Below are 18,967 nucleotides of genomic sequence, written 5' to 3' on the forward strand. Positions count from 1 at the left end.
CTGAACCGGGGGGCAGATATGCTATCTCGGAGCAACGTTCCTTCGGACGAATGGCACTCCACCCCATGTCGGTTCAGCGAATCTGGCAAATCTTCGGCAAGGCAGAAGTAGACCTTTTCGCCTCAGAAGACAATACTCATTGCCCAACGTACTTTTCGAAGGGCAGGGACGCCTTGGCCCACACTTGGCCCAATCGGCTCCTCTATGCTTTTCCCCCGATCGCGCTCTTACAGCAGATGATCAGGAGAATCAGGGATCAAGCGCACCAAGTGCTATTGGTAGCCCCTCTGTGGACAAACCAGCCTTGGGTCGCAGATCTCTCTCAGCTACTAGTAGCAGCACCGTGGCCCATTCCCCTGAGGCGGGACCTCCTCTCTCAGGCAGGGAACACGATATGGCACCCCCAGCCAGAGCTGTGGGCTCTACACGTTTGGCCTCTCGACGGGAGCCTATGGACCTCCCCGAGAGCGTCCTGAACACCATATCTCAGGCTAGAGCCCCATCCACTAGACGTCTCCATGCCCTCAAATGGTCTGTCTTCGCCTCCTGGTGTACACCACGCGGCGCTGACCCGGTGTCCTGTGACATATCGCTGATACTGTCATTTTTGCAAGAGTTGTTGGATAACGCCCGTGCCCCTTCCACGCTCAAAGTCTATGTGGCAGCTATTTCAGCCTCGCATATCCACATCGAAGGAAAATGAGTGGGCAAAAACGACCTTATTGTTCGTTTCTTGAAGGGCTCCAGGCGGCTACACCCTCCTTGCCCTCTTACAGTTCCCACTTGGGATCTGGCCATGGTCCTGAGGGCTCTAAAGAGCCCTCCCTTTGAGCCTCTGCTATCTGTGGACCTCCGTTCCTTAACGCTCAAAACCGCTCTGCTTCTCGCTTTAGCATCGGTGAAGCGTGTGGGCGACCTACAGGCTATCTCTGTGAGCCCATCCTGTCTTGAATTTGGGCCTAACGACGCCAGGGTCATCATCAAACCAAGGCATGGCTATGTACCTAAGGTTTTCTCTACTCCGTTCAGAGCACAGGTTATTACGCTCTCTGCTCTCCCTCCTCAGAGCGGGACCCAGACCTTAACCTGCTCTGCCCAGTCAGAGCATTAAAAATCTACAACCGCCCCATTCAGGCGGTCGGAACAGCTCTTTGTGTGCTTCGGTGACCGCACCAGAGGGTCTTCGGTCTCGAAACATAGACTGTCAAAATGGATAGTAGAGGCTATATCGCTGGCGTACTCTTCCTTGGGCCTTCAATGTCCCACGAGAGTTAGAGCCCATTCTACTAGAGGCATTGCCTCTTCCTGGGCATGGTCTAGCGGTGTCTCTATAGAGGATATTTGTGCGGCGGCCTGCTGGGCTTCGCCGTCCACTTTTACAAGATTCTACAGTCTGGACGTCCCGGCCCTTCAGGCCCGGGTCCTTTCTGCTTTGGATTAGGCCGCTGAGCCCTGGCTCTGTAGCCACGCCAGCACCTAATAATTTTGGGACGATTAACCGGACTAGGCCACCTTCTAGCTCGGCCTTCTCCGCCTTCTCAGGGATTCCCTGTTCTACCCCGTCTCCGAGCCAAGGCTCCGAGACTATCTGTGTTTTCGTTCCATCTGTAGCACGGCGTGATTATACTGGTTCCCCATAGCGTCCTGCTACGCAGTACGAGTGAAGTATCGATAGGGAACGTACTGCTTATATAGCCATAAGCCCCGCCCATTCTGGCGGGTGCCATCGCCATTGGTCCGGCAGCTCCGCTACGATTGGTTTAAAGTTTTACTTTTTTCCAACCAATCACCGTACAGTTTCACAGTTTCAGTTTCTATTGAATTGCTTCAGTCATCGGAGAAAAAGGAGTTTTCCCCCCCATAGCGTCCTGCTACGCAGTACTCGTTCCCGTATCTCAGGGAACCGAGGTTACGTTAGTAACCGAGTACGTTATCGCAAGTAAGATGTTAGTTATTTGATTTTGCTTTTGCTTTTTCTCCCCTCGTGGAGTTATTTTATTTACCTCCTGTTTGCAATATCTTTTTTTGTTAGTAATACCTCTTTCTGAGAAGAATTTTTGTTGGACTTTTTATGGACTTGCAAAGTACCTTTTACCTGGAGTATTGCCTTGAGTGTTTCGTTTGGATCCAATACTATCTGCTCTGTGGTAGATCTCTCAACCCACCACACCTGAGACCCGAGTTGTGACAATGTTTGTGTGTGTGTGTGTGTGTGTGTGTGTGTGTGTGTGTGTGTGTGTGTGTGTGTGTGTGTGTGTGCACGTGTAAGTGTACATATTAATGTGTATATTCAACGTCTTATGTGTATATCCTCTGTATAATGTATATTGTACTTTGCACCGTTCATCTGCACTACAGTTGTCTGTCCAACAGCACCATATTTTGTATGGAGTACGCACCCAAGACTTTCACTCACCACACATGGTGATGTGACAATAAAAGTTGAGGTGAGGTGCGTGCCTGCGTGTGTGTTGTTTAATAAAAGAAACTAGCCATATTTTCTATATGACAGATAACTATTTTAACATAGTATAACTGTTCTTGATAACGGATACAGTCATAACTGAGTGGCAGCTTAAAAATACTAAACCTCACTCATTAAATTTTACTTAATATCAAGACTGTACACATGCATAAAAATAAAGATAATCATTGTCAACAATCAGTGCTCACACTAATTAACATAGAACTAATGTAGCTGCGGGTCAAAGGTCGGGGATCATCAGTCATCAACTACTGTGCTTAGAAAAACACAAATTGGAACATAAACAGATATTTTTGTTTTAATTGATAGATAATTAGTGGTTTACAGTCTAATCAGGCAACAGTTAAAATAAGTGGGGCGAGTTCCTTGAACAGGTTTTTGTGGGGTTGCTGTGCAAAAGGTCAGAGATCATGTGCAGGGGCAACCACCTGCTTCTGTCACACTGCTGAAGAAGAGAGGGAGGAGGGACAGGTGGCATGCTGTGAAGGACAGTGGCTCCAGCATTCTGCCAAATCATTTTTTTCAAAGTTTTAGTTAGCCAGGTCTTTATCTTGAAACACTACAGACAAGGTGGTAAGATATTACGCTGCAATAAATTAATTGCAGTACAAAATTTAAAGAGGACGTTTTTATCTAAAGCACAAAATCTAAAGTGGACGTTTTTACACAGCCTGGCTAAGAAGTGTTTAAAGTGAACTTTTGCACTCACCAAATATCAACTTTGTGTAATTTTTTACTCACCCACATAACGTTAAGCATGTTTTGAGAACTTCCGGCGTCTTCGGTGCCAAAAATGAAGATATTTAGGTGACATCCGAGTGATTTCCAGGCCTCCTCATAGACATCATGGTGTCAGTTTTTGCCAAGGTTCAGAAAAGTACTAAAGACATCTTCAAATCGGTCCATCCGCGCATAGTGGCTCAGTTGAATTTTTTTGAAGCGACGAGAATGCTTTTTGTGCCAAAAACAAACCAAAATACAGACTTTTATCGATATGTTCTCCTCTGTCTTGTCAGTGTATGGCATGCGATCACGAGAGCGGGGGTGTTTTCTTTAATAATTACCTATTTGATTTCTTTCATAATCTCTCTACTTCTGTTTCTGCTGTCTATATGTATATTTATATACTTTGCAACAATGCAGCATTGTGATAAGTGCTACATTTTTATTATTAAATTCAATGTACAGCGTGTGGGGGTTCAAAAAATATACCCGTCTGTCTCGAAAACCTGTCATGTCACTAGTCCTCTAATGGCATGCTTGACTTAGAGTTCCTAACACAATCTTGAAACATCCTAACAAAGCGGAAGAGGCAACGAGGAGTTGCAAAAGAGGTAACCCACACCACTATGACTGGCCTAAGGGAGAGATATACCTCTTTATCCGCTACTGAAGCACCTGAAATTCATTTAGTGCACTAACAGCCCGGACTGCTGCAGGGGAGCCATTTTAATAAGTAGTAATAACGCCAACAGACAAAACGAGTTGCTTTCAAAAGCAGAAGGAACAATCATGCTTATCAATAACGTAAAGGAACCATAATTAGATGAACGGTCTGAAGCTAACTATCCTTTTTTTGCAAAGAAAGTTATAAGGCTAATTTAGCATGAATAATAGCAGAATTTTTGTAAGCCATTAACATCACTTGTCTATTAGGAAAAATCTAATTCATATAATAAGAGTATTGCCTAAATGCTTATGACGGTGTAACATGTAAGTTCTATTTTTACATGTAGAATTAAGGTTTGTGAATGTGTGTGAGCGTGCACATCTGAATTCTCAGGGCAATTTGTAAAGCAACACTCTAGAGTGAACAAAAGAGATAAAAGTATCAAATGGAAACAGATGTCAATGGAAACGGTCTTCGTTCTTTCGCAGATGTTTGTCACTGTCAAGTTCAGTTGATACAAAGCCCATCAAAACATGATGTCTGTTGGGTGACCTTTAGGTTGCTACCAAGTGTGAGGTCATGCTGCTGTTGCCATGACTACTATCAGCAGATTGTCTGTGCGCACGCATTACCTCAGCTGCCTGGCATCGGTGGGGTTACAGAACAGACCGTGACCTCGCCATGGAGACTAAACTAATCTTAAACAATAACAAGCACACAAATACAGGAGAAAATTTGGAATATATTTAAAATGTGTTGTCTAATATTACACTTTGCATTACATTTTAAATACTATATTTAGCTGGCAAGGAATGATATTGGACCAACAAGTATTGCGGATTAAGCTGTACACACATACATTTTAAAAATAAAAAAGCTCTATTTGTGGAATACCTATTTCACATTTACAGTATTGTGACACTGTAGGCTACCCCCAAGGTCCAAACGTCAGCAGAGCAACCCCTCTCTGCACTTTTAGAGGGACCACGAAGCAGAGGATTCGTGAGACAGCCGTATTCTAATGAGCAAGTTACAAAGTGTGTGTGCGTGTCAGTCACCTGTGCAGAGGCCATTTGGGTCTGTGCTAATTGCCACGGTAACGAGCTGCACGTGTGGATGGTTGCGAGGAGGATGGCAACATGGCATGAGGGAGGATGCAGTCCTCCTAACACCAGAGAGGTGTGAAAGAACGAACTTGTCCAACAGCATGCAGCCTGCTGGAGACCAGCCCTGAGTGGGGAACAGCCGGCTGCTTCAGTGCAATGCATAGAACAGAATATTGTGTGTGTGTGGATGGATGGGAGGCTTTCATTTTTTACATAATTGTAATGGTTTGGTTGTTACCATGTAATAAAGAGTATTTATAAATTAGCATTATTTCAGTCTTATTATTCTACAATTCCATTCTACTAAAATAAATTTGGATTTGGGGATTTCTGTATGTTTGCGGATTCTGTATCTGTTCAATCTCAATGTAATACCCGACCAAATATTTCCCATTAATTCAAAATTATAAAATTTCGAAAATTCTTAAAAACACAAAAAGCTCATTAATTTGAAATCTTATTTCATATTTATATCGCACCGTTTTGTTTTCACATGTGCAAAAAGCGAATTCTCGTTTCTTTTTTTCGATCGATTTAAATATGCACAAACCATTTGATATATGCATATTAAAAAACCTCGCGGTCAGTCAAGTATACACCCCGAAAGCTTGGGGCACCTTGTCCCTTTCTCGTTGCTCGGGCGGGCGAGCTCTGCTCTCCGTTAGCGAGTGCGCGCGCGCGCGCAAGCGTGTGTGTGTGTGCTCTGCTGTTGCTGCCCTTTGATCCCTGCATTAGTGTTAGTTAGGGGCTCGGAGACACACACTTACGGAGAGCAGCCATAGTCAAGACACGGCAACAACAACAGCACCTCCTCCTCTACTCTTCCCTATTCCCAACAATACACTTAACCGAGGACAGCCAGGTGCACGACAAGTCCCAGCCATCAGGCTCCCTCGCGAAATTTCAATGGGAAAAGACCTTTTTTCTTCTTATCCCTAAACAAGAAGGAGAATGTGATAAAAGGGGGAAAATGCCAAGGAGGAAACAGGAGCAACCCAAGCGCCTGCCTTCACGTAAGTCGTTTTCTCGATCGCCGCGGTTTTAGCGCTTCTCCGTGTGTTTTGCGCAGTAGTTTAGGGTTAAAGAGGTGAAACAGACAAAGGCACGGCGTAGGTTATTTCTCCTTTTTTAGGTCTGTGCTAGGCAGCCATGTTGGCGATGAGGGGGCTAGCGGAGCGAGTGCACTAGCGGTGGCTTTAATTGCAGATAATCGATAAAGGTCCCGTTCCGCCTAAAGGTTGCGGCCAGTAAAGCTCGCGTTATCGCCGCTTATTTGGCGCTTATGGCAGCGCGTCTTTGCTATATATGTATCCGCGCGAGCGAGGCTGAGACTCGCGGAAGGGAAAGGGGAGGATCTGTGGAGCTGGTCGCAATAAAATGAAGGGTCAGTCGGATCAGACCGAGAGCCAGACTCAGCCTTCCATCCGTGCCCCTGCCTTTCATTAGCTCTAGCGCTATCTAGCACCAGTCTGCAACTTGAAAAATCGCCCTAAAACACGTTCATGTAACTTTCCCCCTTCCGCGGTCGTGTGTGTGTGACGCTCGGCGCGCGACTTTTTCCTTCGTTGGTCGAGCACTTCGCGGGCGAAGCGGGATTTTTTTAAGCTGAGGTATTTTCTTCCACCCCTCCCAGTTCAGCGGGGTTCATGTCTGCAGGCTGCCTGTGTCAAAGCCATGGTCGGTCACCTGAAGTTCAGGGTTTTTTCCTTCCTCATGCAGCCATTCGTTGCAGACGGTCTGCGATCGATACGCACGAAGGCGACACGCTTTTTCTTTTCGCTTCGGAGGCTTATGCGACGAAAATGTTATAGCTTCTGCTGCATTACGCCGGTTGCGCTTGGAATTACTTATAACGATATTTGTTCATTTGACCCGGTGTAACTGGATGTTAAGATGTGCTTTTATCAGCTCAGCAGTGAAGAACTGTAGTTGCGTGTGCCGGCCGCTAGATGGGGTATGGTGTAGCGTGTGGATGGCATCGATCAGAGGAATTGGTGAAATGTGGCTCGATGGCGCTTTAAGTGCACGGAAGTACCGTATGCACGAGCGCAACGCTGTCTTCATGTGCCTTTTAAGTGACATATATTTTCTTTTGCGAGTTTGGTTGCTCTCTTCAGAATAAGAAATAGTTTCTGCATGCGTTTTAGCTTCTTTAAAAAAAGGTACAAATATGATGTTAGAATGTATTTCATATATTTTCAGTATGTCCCATTAAATGTAACGGTGAAAAATGGAAATCGTTTCTCAATAGAAACTCGGAATAAGAAGCTTAGTCGTATTACAACTGATGTTTTCAAACACCTTTTTAATCTTATTAAGTCATGGATGCTTATCATAATATCTTAAAATCCACTACGATCAATGCTGCAGCGAAATCACTTGCTCAGCAAAAGCTCATGTGAAGTTTAGTGGCACTCTGCACAGCCATGAAGGAGTGATGTCACACTTCACGTTTGTACTTTCTGTTTGCATTCAGCATGCTTTAACCCATGTAAACAGAGAGCCAGATGACAATAACAAAACAGGATCTTAATAGATCCTACACCTGCACTTGTTTAATACTGCTTTTGAAAAAAAATCACAAAGTCAGAAACCGCACATTTGAGATGGTGTGCTACTTGTTTGCTCTTTGAACAAACCATTTGCCTTTATCTGGTATTTTGTGAAATAATTATTTTATGTAAATGCTGTGACATGTAAATCTTTTACTTCCCTTTCTTAAAAATACTGAGAACATGAGCATTTACGGCACGATGTGCATGGGTCAGGACTTGCAAAAGGGCATTAAGGCCTTGATGCAGTCAGATGATCTTCCTGACAGTTAAATATGACCTTTGGCTTTAGTTCAACAATGCAATCCACCGGGTTTCCAAAACTATGCCCTTTATAACAGTGATGCACCCTCCTTTTTCCAGAATTCATACATTTTGTTCAAACTGCAGGTCACAGTTCACAGTGCTTCCTGTAAATTAATCCAGCAATGGGAGCCTAGGTTAAAATGGCCTTCCTCGTTAAGCTGTTTTCGTAGGATTTCTACTCCGAGGTGTAGAGGTCGACTGAGGTTACGTCTTTTTTCCCTCTGTGCCGTTCTTTGTCTTTTTCGCCAGCCACCATTTTGTGGAAGTACAGAGCCGGTATCATTCTTTCACCCTGACCTTTGCCATCAGCTAAAATGTCTCCCAATGGGAGCCAGCCATTTTCCATTATACACACATGATCTTTAAGGTTATCTGCATTTGCAAATGGAGGAATTGGAGCATTGCATGGATTTCAGCTCTCCATTACACACCGATGGCAGAGTGTGTGTGACTGGGTGACTCTCCACCTTACCGTAATGGTGGGTCACTGGCTCCTTTCCACTCATCTTTGATTATAATGACCTTGGCTGGGCCAGGGCTTGAAAACATTGGATTAAGGGGAAAGGAAAATGAAGGGAGGTTTCCATTTCGCTCTTGGCATCCGATTTGTTGGTAAAATCTGCCAAGAAGCCCCCCCCCTCGTCTTCCACTTTCTCCCCCCTGCCCCACCAACTTGATCAGCCTCTCTCACCGGTGTCTGCCCATTTGAGCTCAAGCGAATAATGATACACAGGCTTTCCTCTCAGAAATGAATTAAAGGGCAGGGGAAGGGTGGCGGATACTCTTCTGAACAAGTGCTTACACAGAAAGGGGCTTCAGCCAGGCATGCTGAACCAGAACATTTAGATTAATTTGGCTAGCTGGATTTCCTTGGCTTTCATCACACAGGTGTGTAGTCTAGCTGCGAATGCTCTGTCAAAGGCACTGTGGTGACATAATTAAAATAAGAGATCGTTTATAGAACGGCTTGATGACTGTGACGGACTCGCCTCATCAAGTGGAAGATTTATGTGCACGGATGCATAATGTATTATTAAAGACTCCAATGCATATCTTTCAAATGACCAGATAGCAAGATGCCTGGTTTGGCCTGTGATAGTATTGTAAGTCTGTGACTGTAAACAAAAAGGGACTGTGCTAAGAAACCTCTTTGGTAGCCGCAAATACCAACTTATAAACCTAACTTTCTAACTTCATAGATAAGAATTTTTTTCCAGTAACTACAGCGGAGACCTTTGTCTGCCTGCTATATGAGGAACTACAGACTCTTAAGTGAAAAAGGGCCAAACACAATCTTTCACCCACCCAAGTCTCAATCAGAGCCTGTGTGGAATAAAAGTGCCTGAGCTGGGTAACGATTTTCCGCACGTTGACAAGTCACAACATGGAGATCTACAGCTCGGAGAGCAGCCCTTTGGCTAGTGGCAGCCCGGCACTGAGTAATAACCATCTCATAGCAGGCATTCTGTTGGCAGCGGTTCATAAGGAACAGCTCGCTGGTTCAGCTGGGGAATGGGTGGGTGGTGGGTTGGGGGGCTCTCTGCTGGAGAGCTCCAGGCACTTTCCTGTGTTGTACCACACAAGTGAATCCATCCCCTCCAGGACAGACCTTTAACGGGCTGCTAACGCTGGGCCACGCTGCACGAAGAATCGAACGATCAGGCCTGACACAAGCCCAGGCTGCAGAGCAATGCCAAACAGTGGTTTGATTTATGAGTCAGTACTCTGTGTCTGTCTTTAAGCGAAGATGAGGCTTACTGGGCAGAATCAAAGAGCAGTGTGTGTATGTGCAGCTGACAGAAAAGAAGAGGCAAGGCATTTTAAAATGGTTTGTGAATCGTTGCGTCTTAGAGCCAGTGGTATAAGTCATGTTCACGCTGAAAACATTTTTAGCATTGGAGGTCGCCAGGTCGCTGCGCTGTGGCTTGCTGGTAGGCGTTTTGACGCCGGGTCCTCTAACCTTTTTAGTCAGGATAGCAACTGATTGAAGATTATGAAAATCTGATCACAAATCATGAGTATTGCTGGGAAAATTATGCTGTCATGGTTTTCTGAGAATGAATTGGTTGTCTTCTGCTAAAAATCTTGCAGTGGACTGCATTTGGGTAATTGACAAATAAACTGTACATAATGGTGTGTATATGGTGTGAAAGCAAAACATTCGAATACAAAGTAAAAGAAAATATGAATATATTATTTGATATTAATAACGTATATATGTATAATATAAAACAGCATAAAAGAGATTTATCTTCATTGTTAGTTTTTAACTAAATGTTTGCTCTGTCACACCAAAGGACAGATGTATGGTTTATTTGTCAACTACCCATTTATATGTTAACACATGCAAATATACAATTGCCTAATAATTTCAGCATAATGAAATTGAATCAAAGTTACTCAAAATGCCACAGATTTCTGAAGTTTCCATGCATTCGAAAAACGACACACCTGCATGTTAAAAGAGATCATTTACAACAGTTAAAGATGGAGGCCTATATGACTGCAGTATGTTATTTACTGTCTTCATTTGTATTCATCTCATTCTTTTGCCGCTCATTTACATAAATTTAAACTGAACACGCCCACATCACAGCGGGAAAGATTTATGTCACTAGTCACCTAAATTGCCAACTTTAATCACAAATGAATGACTTCTGGTCGTTTGTTGCTGAAACTCACTATCAATCCCACTATTAGGACTTGAATGAATGGAGATATCAAGAGTTGCTTTTTAAACCAAGTAAAGGCCTCTTTAATACATGCATTACGGCCGCTTATATTTATTTTTTTGTTGCGATTATAAAGATGGATTTTACGCACTGAAAAATGTCTTGGTTGACTTGCCTGTTTCGCTCAGTTTTCAGATGTTAAACTAGACGATTTACACATGCTGAGATGCTTACAATTATGTGACGATCATAATCATAGTAATTACGCAACAATTATAATGAAGGCAATTACCATCATTGTCATCATTAGCATCAAGAGATATTGGGATTCTAATGTAGTTTTAAAGCGAATTGGATACATTTATATGCTGACAAGTTTTGTTGCACTCATAATGCCTAGATAGAAAAGTGAAAATGTGTTTAAGTATGTGCAAACTCAGAATTAGTCCAGTGTCTTTGTTGTGCCTGATGTGGGACATCGGTCTTTAAATTTGAGTCTTCTCCTAGCACAAGACTAACCTCTATTATGTCTCGAAGATAGACTACAGTGTCCAGCACAGAGAGCGTAAGCATGTTAATGAGTTTAACTAGCGGACTAACAGCTGTGCTCCAATGGTTTTTCTGGAGACTGGGCTGTTTTATAGCTGAGAAGATTAAAAGTGCCAGGAAGGAAACAGACACAGAGTAGTGGCACCCTGAGGTATTGACAACCTCCAAGGGAAACGGTATATCATCGGCAAGAGCCTAGGTGTTTGGCTGCTTTACAAAGGCGAGATATTATATTCATGATGTGAAGTCATCTCTGTGAAAGCTATTGTCGCTATGTCTTACGCTGATTTACGAGGCTTAAAATGTAGGACCTTCTCAGGCCCTTGTGTAAAAGATGTCCTTCGCATTTGCAGATGACTTCACAGTCTTGTTTGATTACTTCCGACCTTGATGCAAAGCTCTTGTATTCATGTTTAGTTGTTGCAACCGTCTACATGGTCTGAGGAGTCCACCCTTACCTGTATGATGATAAGGGACTAGAAGGTAATACATATTCTTTCTATGGGTGGGGAACCACAGAAACCCGGAGGTGCAGTATTATGTTGATATATTGGGAACAATATTGCAGTTGTTTTTGTGTAATTTATTGCTATTCAAAATTGTGATTGACCTAACTCTTTCAAAGATTGGTTATTCAGAACTGTTATATTAAATATTTTGTTACTCCATTAATTCTTTTTAATCTTCATTGGATATTTATTGTATGGTCTAGTGATTAAAAATCTAGGCTGACTACTGAAAGGCTGTAGGTTTTCATGCCACAATAGTGATCCATGAGCTATTACATGTTGCCCTTGAGCAAAAGCACTGAACTCCAGGTTGCTCTGGGGGGAGACATTTTTCACCTGTAACAACTGTACTTTATGTTGCTTTGAATGAAAGTTCTTGTTTTTGATGTGGATAAAATGTTAGGTGAAAACAGCAAGTTCCCAATTCTGTTGGATTGTACTGTTTAACTCATATTATTGATTTTATGTAATAGTTGATTTTAATGCATTTATTCATTTACCAACTATAGACTAGCACACATGTTCTGGTATACAGACGTTCTAAAGTCCACAGGTGGTGAACTTTACACCATCTTTCTCATAGTCTCAAAGAGCTGTAAGTCACACTCATCTTTTCACAAGTACAGTTTACCCTTGCAGACATTTAGTCTTCTATGCAGAGAGTCTTAAAGTAAAGACTAAGGTTAGACACACAACGTTGGCTCTTTGTGCTCTCGAAAGGCTCCGTTATGGTTGTCATAGTGATAATATTTTTTGCCGTCATTTGTCACTGGGATATTGTGGGGTTAAATTAGATGCACCCGGTTTCACTGACTCGAAGCATAAGAAGAGGCGAGAGGTGAACAACTCTTCCTGTTTACTCTTTTGACATGGCAGAATTTCAGTCCTACAAGGGAGCCGTCGCTGTTATCTTGCGTGTGTGTCTTTACCTTTTGGAAACCGAGATGGGTATCATCGTAACAAAGAGCTCTAGCACTGAACAATGCGATGGTAACCATCGGCTGCCCTGGCCACCGTTTAACATGGAGATTGGAAAAAGGAATCAGCTCGCTGTCCTTCAGGACCTGCATGTAAATGAGGTTAGCCTCTCCTGCTGCGCTACAGCTCTATCCCCCACTCTCTTCTCCATCTCTAATAGCTGCACAACTGCCTCCCCCATTCTTAAGGAAGAAACCGGGACCAATCCTGATTAGTGCCCTTGTTTTGAGTGACAGGCTTGTATCTGAGCAGGCAGTGCCGTGGGCGCCACTGCCAAGCTGCTGTCAACCCGGTATCACTGTAAAAAAGCCATCTCTTTTCTTCCGCTGTCCCAACTACACACATACCTCCTCCACTCTCTCGCACACCCCCTCATATTCTCTCTCTCTCTCTCTCTCTCTCTCTCTCTCTCTCTCTCTCTCTCTCTCTCTCTCTCTATCTCTCTTTCTGGGTGGCTGGCTAGTCAAGCTTGGCTGCATCCCTTGCCTGAGCTACTGGGACAAAGTGTGATTTACAGTAGTTGGAGAGTTTCCCTGTCAGCTCTAACCTGGGTGCTTGCTGTCTATCTGAGTAGGCGGCAGTAATGCAGTAGCAACACCATATTGTGGTATTAGCGTCATAGCACCTAGCTGAATCCACCCCTGCTTCCTGTCCCCAATAGTACGTACATAGAACATTACTTATTTTTTGTTTGGGGTGTGGGCATTGCAATCCATTCGTTATCCTTTCGCTCCAGAGTGTTCCATTATTTGTTATCCTAGTAGAAATGTAAGATCTTCAAGCCCAGTTGAGCTGTGGTCTACGTGCCCTACTTTTCATCCTTAAAGAAACATAATCTCATAGCAGCCAATCTCATTAACAACAATCTCAGTGCTTCTCGTGGTCGACTTCAAACGCACAGATCCAGAGTTTTTGATGGTACATCTGAGATGACTAGTCTAGGCGCTCTCTTGTTTTTGTGCAGTGTCTATAAATGGAAGTTGGGGGAAATAAACAAGAGGGCAAAAGGGCGCTTCATCTACAAAGAGGAATTTTAGAGGTCTGGAAGCCAAAGCTGTCTCGATCTCTTCCAAGAACACATCTCCTTCCTGTTTCACCTCTGGCATCCTGCCCAATGTGCCCACAGACTGCCGAGGCCATGTGGAAAATACACAGATGGTGATATGTAGTATACTTTGCTAATACATGCTGATGACGGCCTGTACTAATGTGGAAGATTGTAGGCGAAGGATTCGTCCGATGTGACTGCCAGATACAGTATTATGGAAATCGTTATATATTTAGTATAATAATACTGGGTTCACAAAATTATGCTTGTTGTGGTATTTTTATAGGCTGCTATACCCCAAGTATTAAAATTGTGGCATGTATCTAATTTTATTTGTCTGTAGCAAGTAAGAATTTTCTGATACAATGCTGATTTGCATATTAAATTAATTTAGATTTTCAAAATTGACTGCTCATCTTGATTATGGGGAAATTGGCCATTAAGGTTTTTATATACCTCTGCTCGCAAATGAGAAAAGAAAACATGTCAAACCAAAAAGTGCAAGTAGGGATTAAACTTTTAAAGCTTTTAAATTACAAATAATAACGGTTGAAATATCAGTATTTACAGTTAGATTTGTTATACCTGCTAATACTGCATGCAGTGTCAACAGTATGATATATTATTAAAACACTACAATTTGTTTTGCTTCACATTGTTGCTATCCTTCCAAAACTTTGAATGTCCAAATTCGCTGTTATTCCTTTTGTTGGTTGGATATTTTCAAAATCCAGCGACAAACATAAAGGATGGCAAAAAAACAAAACATGAATTATAGAAATACTAGGTTTAAAAAAAAGCATGTTTTATAGCATACGTATACAGTATTTCTAAAATCATCATGCACTTAGACAGATAATATGAACTAGGCACATCTAAAGTGCTTATACAACAGAGACCTGATATCAGATCTTAATATCAGGATTAAACAGGGCCATTCGAGTTTTTATTTTGATGTTTATGATTTTCACAGTGAGCTCATAATTTGACTATTATCAAGTGATACATTGACGTCTTATAGGACGAGATCAAAGTTTAAAAAAGTATTTTTGGACAATTTCTTGTCCTACATAAACAACCAAAACACATCATTACTTTAATCTACATACTTTAATAATTTCTACATACTTTAATAAGGATTATAAACAAATGTCGGCACCCCAAAGCTCCAAAAGATAAAATAAATTATTGATTAAAAGACTATTGCATGGCGTGTAACGTTTCGAGATTGAAACGTTCCACGCCTTGCTATAAAACTTAACAAAAACGTAATTTTTTTACTTATTTGGAGCTTTGGTTTGCTGAATTTTGCCTATTATCCTGCATTCGTTTTTTTTTTGGTCAAGCACCCAGTAGAGGGTGATGTGCAAGCTTTTGTCCTCTTTTTACATACTTACATACTTATAGACACTTTTTCCAAACCAACTTAACGTGCACCTAGTGTATACATGTCTTTAATCAGTATGTATGTTCCTTGGGCTGGAACCCACAACCTGTGAATTGCCAGCGCAATGGACTACTAAGTGAGCTAGATTTAATCTAGATTCATCTTGGACTAGATGTGGACTGGAGTCATGCTGAGAGCGTGCTAATTAATAGAATTACACCACCCCTCTGGTTTCTGCTCTAGTCACTCATGGCAACGTGCGACTAGTGGCAGTAGAGCTACGTTCTTTCCACCATATTGTTGGCCTGCCGGCTAATAAGGTACCGCTGACCCGCGGATGGGCTCATTAGCATCGCCTGCGGCAGATTCGGACACTTAATTACCACCACCACTTCTTGTCTCCCCATCCAAACACCACCCCACACCACCACCCATCAAACTCCTTCGGCAATCAACAGAAAATGCCGGGAACCTATATTTGCCAAAGTGGTGGTTAGTTAGCCCGTAGCAGTGCTCACTTTGAGGGACGGCAATATCTCTGATAGTGTTAGGGCCATTCGACCCGGGCCTCTCATACTAGACTGCATGAGTGTGTCTTTTCATTGGCATCAGTGGAATATTGATGGCTCCACCCCGGCTTAATCGACTAATGGCCTCTCCGTCTCTCCTTCGCTTTGCTGAAGCAGCCACCCAGCACCCAGTAGAGCTTCTCGGTGCCCTTTCTGCGACCTCTGGGTCAGGCAGGCCGATTTTTATGCCCGGCTGAGTTGCAGAATAGCCTCAGTGTATTGGTAGGCAACCTTAAGCAAGTCATGTGGCTGCTGGCTCTAATAGAGATCACTCCCATGCTCCTCCAAGCCCTATTGGCTTATTGTGTCACACAGTTGAAATACTTTGGATTGAACTACTGTATATGGGTACTAAAGACTGGTGTTTACATCAAACACATACATAGTTAAACCAGAGTTAAAGAACAAAAAATAATGAACACAGAATTTATAGAAATAAAAATTCTGTCATACGTTATGTTGTTGTAAATGATTGGAAAACAAATCTGTAAATAGTGGCAGAATTTGTATCTTTTTTAATTAATGAATGCCATTTATTAGACCATGGATAAATATTTAATGTTTTTAACATAACAAATAACTGTTGATATTTTTAGTTTCTAGATTGTTTTTAAGATGGCATATTTCTTATCTCAGGTTGATCACTAGCGTTGAGGTTGGAACTGTATGCGTTGCTGTTACGCCATAAGCCAATGAACCTTGTTATGAAGTCATTAAGCATGTGCCATAGGCTTGATGCGATAGTCAGTGTCACCGATACATGGTGTCCACCCGCCAACCGATTACATCACTTGTCCACCGTCATTTAGAATTTTTATAGTGATAAAAAATCACACCAAAGACCAAACCCCAGTTGTGTGTCTGAACACGGATGCTACATTCAGCATAAGCTAAACAAGTGTCGCTGCAAAGATCAGCAAAAAGATTGTATTTATCATATGAGGAGAGTGAATTCATGATTGACAAGACGGTGGCGAAGAATATGTAAGCACAGTCATCAAGAGCCTTTATGTTTTAATTTTCTTTTTGTTCTAGTTTTAAAAAGCCGGTGTTTTGCCATTTATTTAACATAAACGTTTTTCGTTTCAGCTATTCCTTTCTTAATCATTTCTTATTTATTTATTTATTTAAAAGGCGGGGTGTCCATTGTTGATGTTCAAATCAACAAACCAAACACATCCTTACTCCATCTTTCTCTTTCCCTAGCACTCGGCTCGAGTAATGTCCGTCCTGTGCACTGTTCACCTTACTGCTGACAGGTTGTTTTGGTCCTCAACCCGACTTTGTGTAAACACGCGGAAATTGGACACCTCGCCTTTAACATAAATGTTTTAACATAAACATCATTTCGTATTCCTTTTTTTTTTGTTTCTTATTTTTTTATTTAATATTTATTTATTTAATATATAAGTTTTTTGTTTCTGCTATTTCTTTCTTCTTTCTTTCTTATTTGTTTGTTTTTTTGCAATGTGATTACTCGTTTTGTTAAAGGCAAACTATCTGACGTTAAAGTTTTTTATATTTGTTTCTTATTTTTTGCATAGTGTGTGGTTATTTGTTTTGTAAAGTCTGTGTAATATAAGCAAATGTCATTGTTCTTTTTTGTAGTTTTGTGTGTTTTTATTAACCACCATTAATTCAAGCAATTGCCGTTCCCGAATTGCCGCTAATTCAAAACCGAAAGTAAAATGCGTCATGCGCATAGCCACATCTTCGACCATCCGACAGCAAATCCCCAACCCCGCTGTCACCGTTACCGGTGTTTTTAAACGTCTATTATCCAACGTGTGACATGGGAATATTTCATCACCGCCACATCCCTACCAGATGAAAGTGATAGCTTTCTCCAACTGTTATAGAGTTACCTGATTGACATGGCATTCTAGGTACCATCAGGCATGCACCCCCCACACATAATACTAACACATTAACCTATAAATCCTTCTTATTTATGTTATATTTATGTATATCTGACTTTCTTTCTCTATAGAAAAGAGAATAGAAATATATATGATGTCAAATCACGTGATGGTACAACATTGTGAATAGCCGGGTTTCCATCCAAACGTAATGCAAATTTTTTCAAAGTTTCCAGTAACATGAGGAAAGAGTCATGCGAAATTGTACCTATCGGATCATGGTGGTATTGGTAACCTAGTAACCAACAGTAAATAAAAAAGATCTGAAAACCAAAAAGACACCATCAACGGTAACTTAGGCTTAGTCTTGTGGATTTATTGTTCACTACGTCAGAACTTATTTTGCAAATGCGTTTCCATCTCCCATTATTCGTGTGAAAAGTTTTTTGCCAAAAAAACACCTCAAGCTGAAAACTTTTTTTGTGAATTAATGATTTTCATTTCTTAATTTGCCGTTTCCGTTACTCGTTAATGCAAAACTTCAAAATGCGCATAAAACCTGACAGAAGGGTGATGGAAACCTGGACATTGACATAATAAGTAAAGCCTTCAAGTTCCTTGATATATATATATATATACTCGTTCCTAGAGAGTTTTACTTTTTAGTAAACGTTATAGTTTATATGAGACGTATTGAGACACATTTTATTTCGAGGGTCAACATGACATTATTGTGTGTGACACTTTTAACTTCCATCCAGCCCTCCCCTACTATTGGCTTCTAGCAGGTAAAGAGACTTATTTCATTGCCAGTTAGACAGAAACTGAGGGGGTGGTGAAGTATAGCACAGGGAACTTCTCAAAATAATTTACTATCTAGATCACAATTCAACTTCAATGAGAAGAGAGTGCACACGAAACACTACAGGCCTTATGAGAACTCGCAAGCATGTGAGATTGAACCTTTAATGATTGCTTTCCAAAGTTTTCATGTTACAAACTATTTATGCAATATATAAAGAATAAGTCCCAAGCACTGACATGCTCTACCGTATAACACATACACTTTCATTATTTTCTTTATTGCATTTGTTGAGTTTACTATTTAGTACTTGTGGTGGCTGGGTTCATAGGAGCTGGACCAAAGCCTTACAGCTGTTTTTCTGAACACACACTCATCCTTACCATAATGCCAGTAAGGCAGCTAACTAGTATGGTTTTGTTCCCCTTTTTCAAATGATGAAACTGTACAAGTGTGTTTTAGAGGCAGAGGGGGGACGTTTCAGACAAAGTCATGCGGAACTGGGGCCCGAGTCGTGACCTTGGGAAATGTCAGGCCGCCCACGTAGTGGCATGCCTGTGTCTGCCTCTCTGCTGCAGCAAGAAACAAGAGTGGCGGGGCGTAGCACAACCTAGCTTAACCTAGCGGGGCGAGCACAGGGTTCAGTCCGAGTTTCTGCCACTGCCCCAGAGACCTCTGGTCAACAATCTAGCCATTTCTCACTAACAACATTATGGCCATTACTGCCTGTCCTCCCTGGTGTCACATGGAAATGG

The 18,967-nt window shown here is 42.0% G+C and overlaps 1 protein-coding gene across 3 annotated transcripts in view; it reads left to right on the forward strand.

Moving 5' to 3' along the window:
* Positions 1–5,709: 5,709 nt before the first annotated feature.
* The window catches only part of znf827 (zinc finger protein 827), a 68,254-nt gene continuing 54,996 nt past the window's right edge, over positions 5,710–18,967 (forward strand). For all 3 annotated transcript variants that reach the window (XM_079461882.1, XM_079461884.1, XM_079461883.1), the window contains exon 1: positions 5,710–5,994. In XM_079461882.1, coding sequence (XP_079318008.1) covers positions 5,952–5,994 — 43 coding nt within the window. In that variant the 5' untranslated portion in view covers positions 5,710–5,951. The remainder of the gene's footprint in view (positions 5,995–18,967) is intronic.

Source organism: Barbatula barbatula, assembly GCF_947034865.1.
Source record: "Barbatula barbatula genome assembly, chromosome: 8".
Classification (NCBI taxonomy): domain Eukaryota; kingdom Metazoa; phylum Chordata; class Actinopteri; order Cypriniformes; family Nemacheilidae; genus Barbatula; species Barbatula barbatula.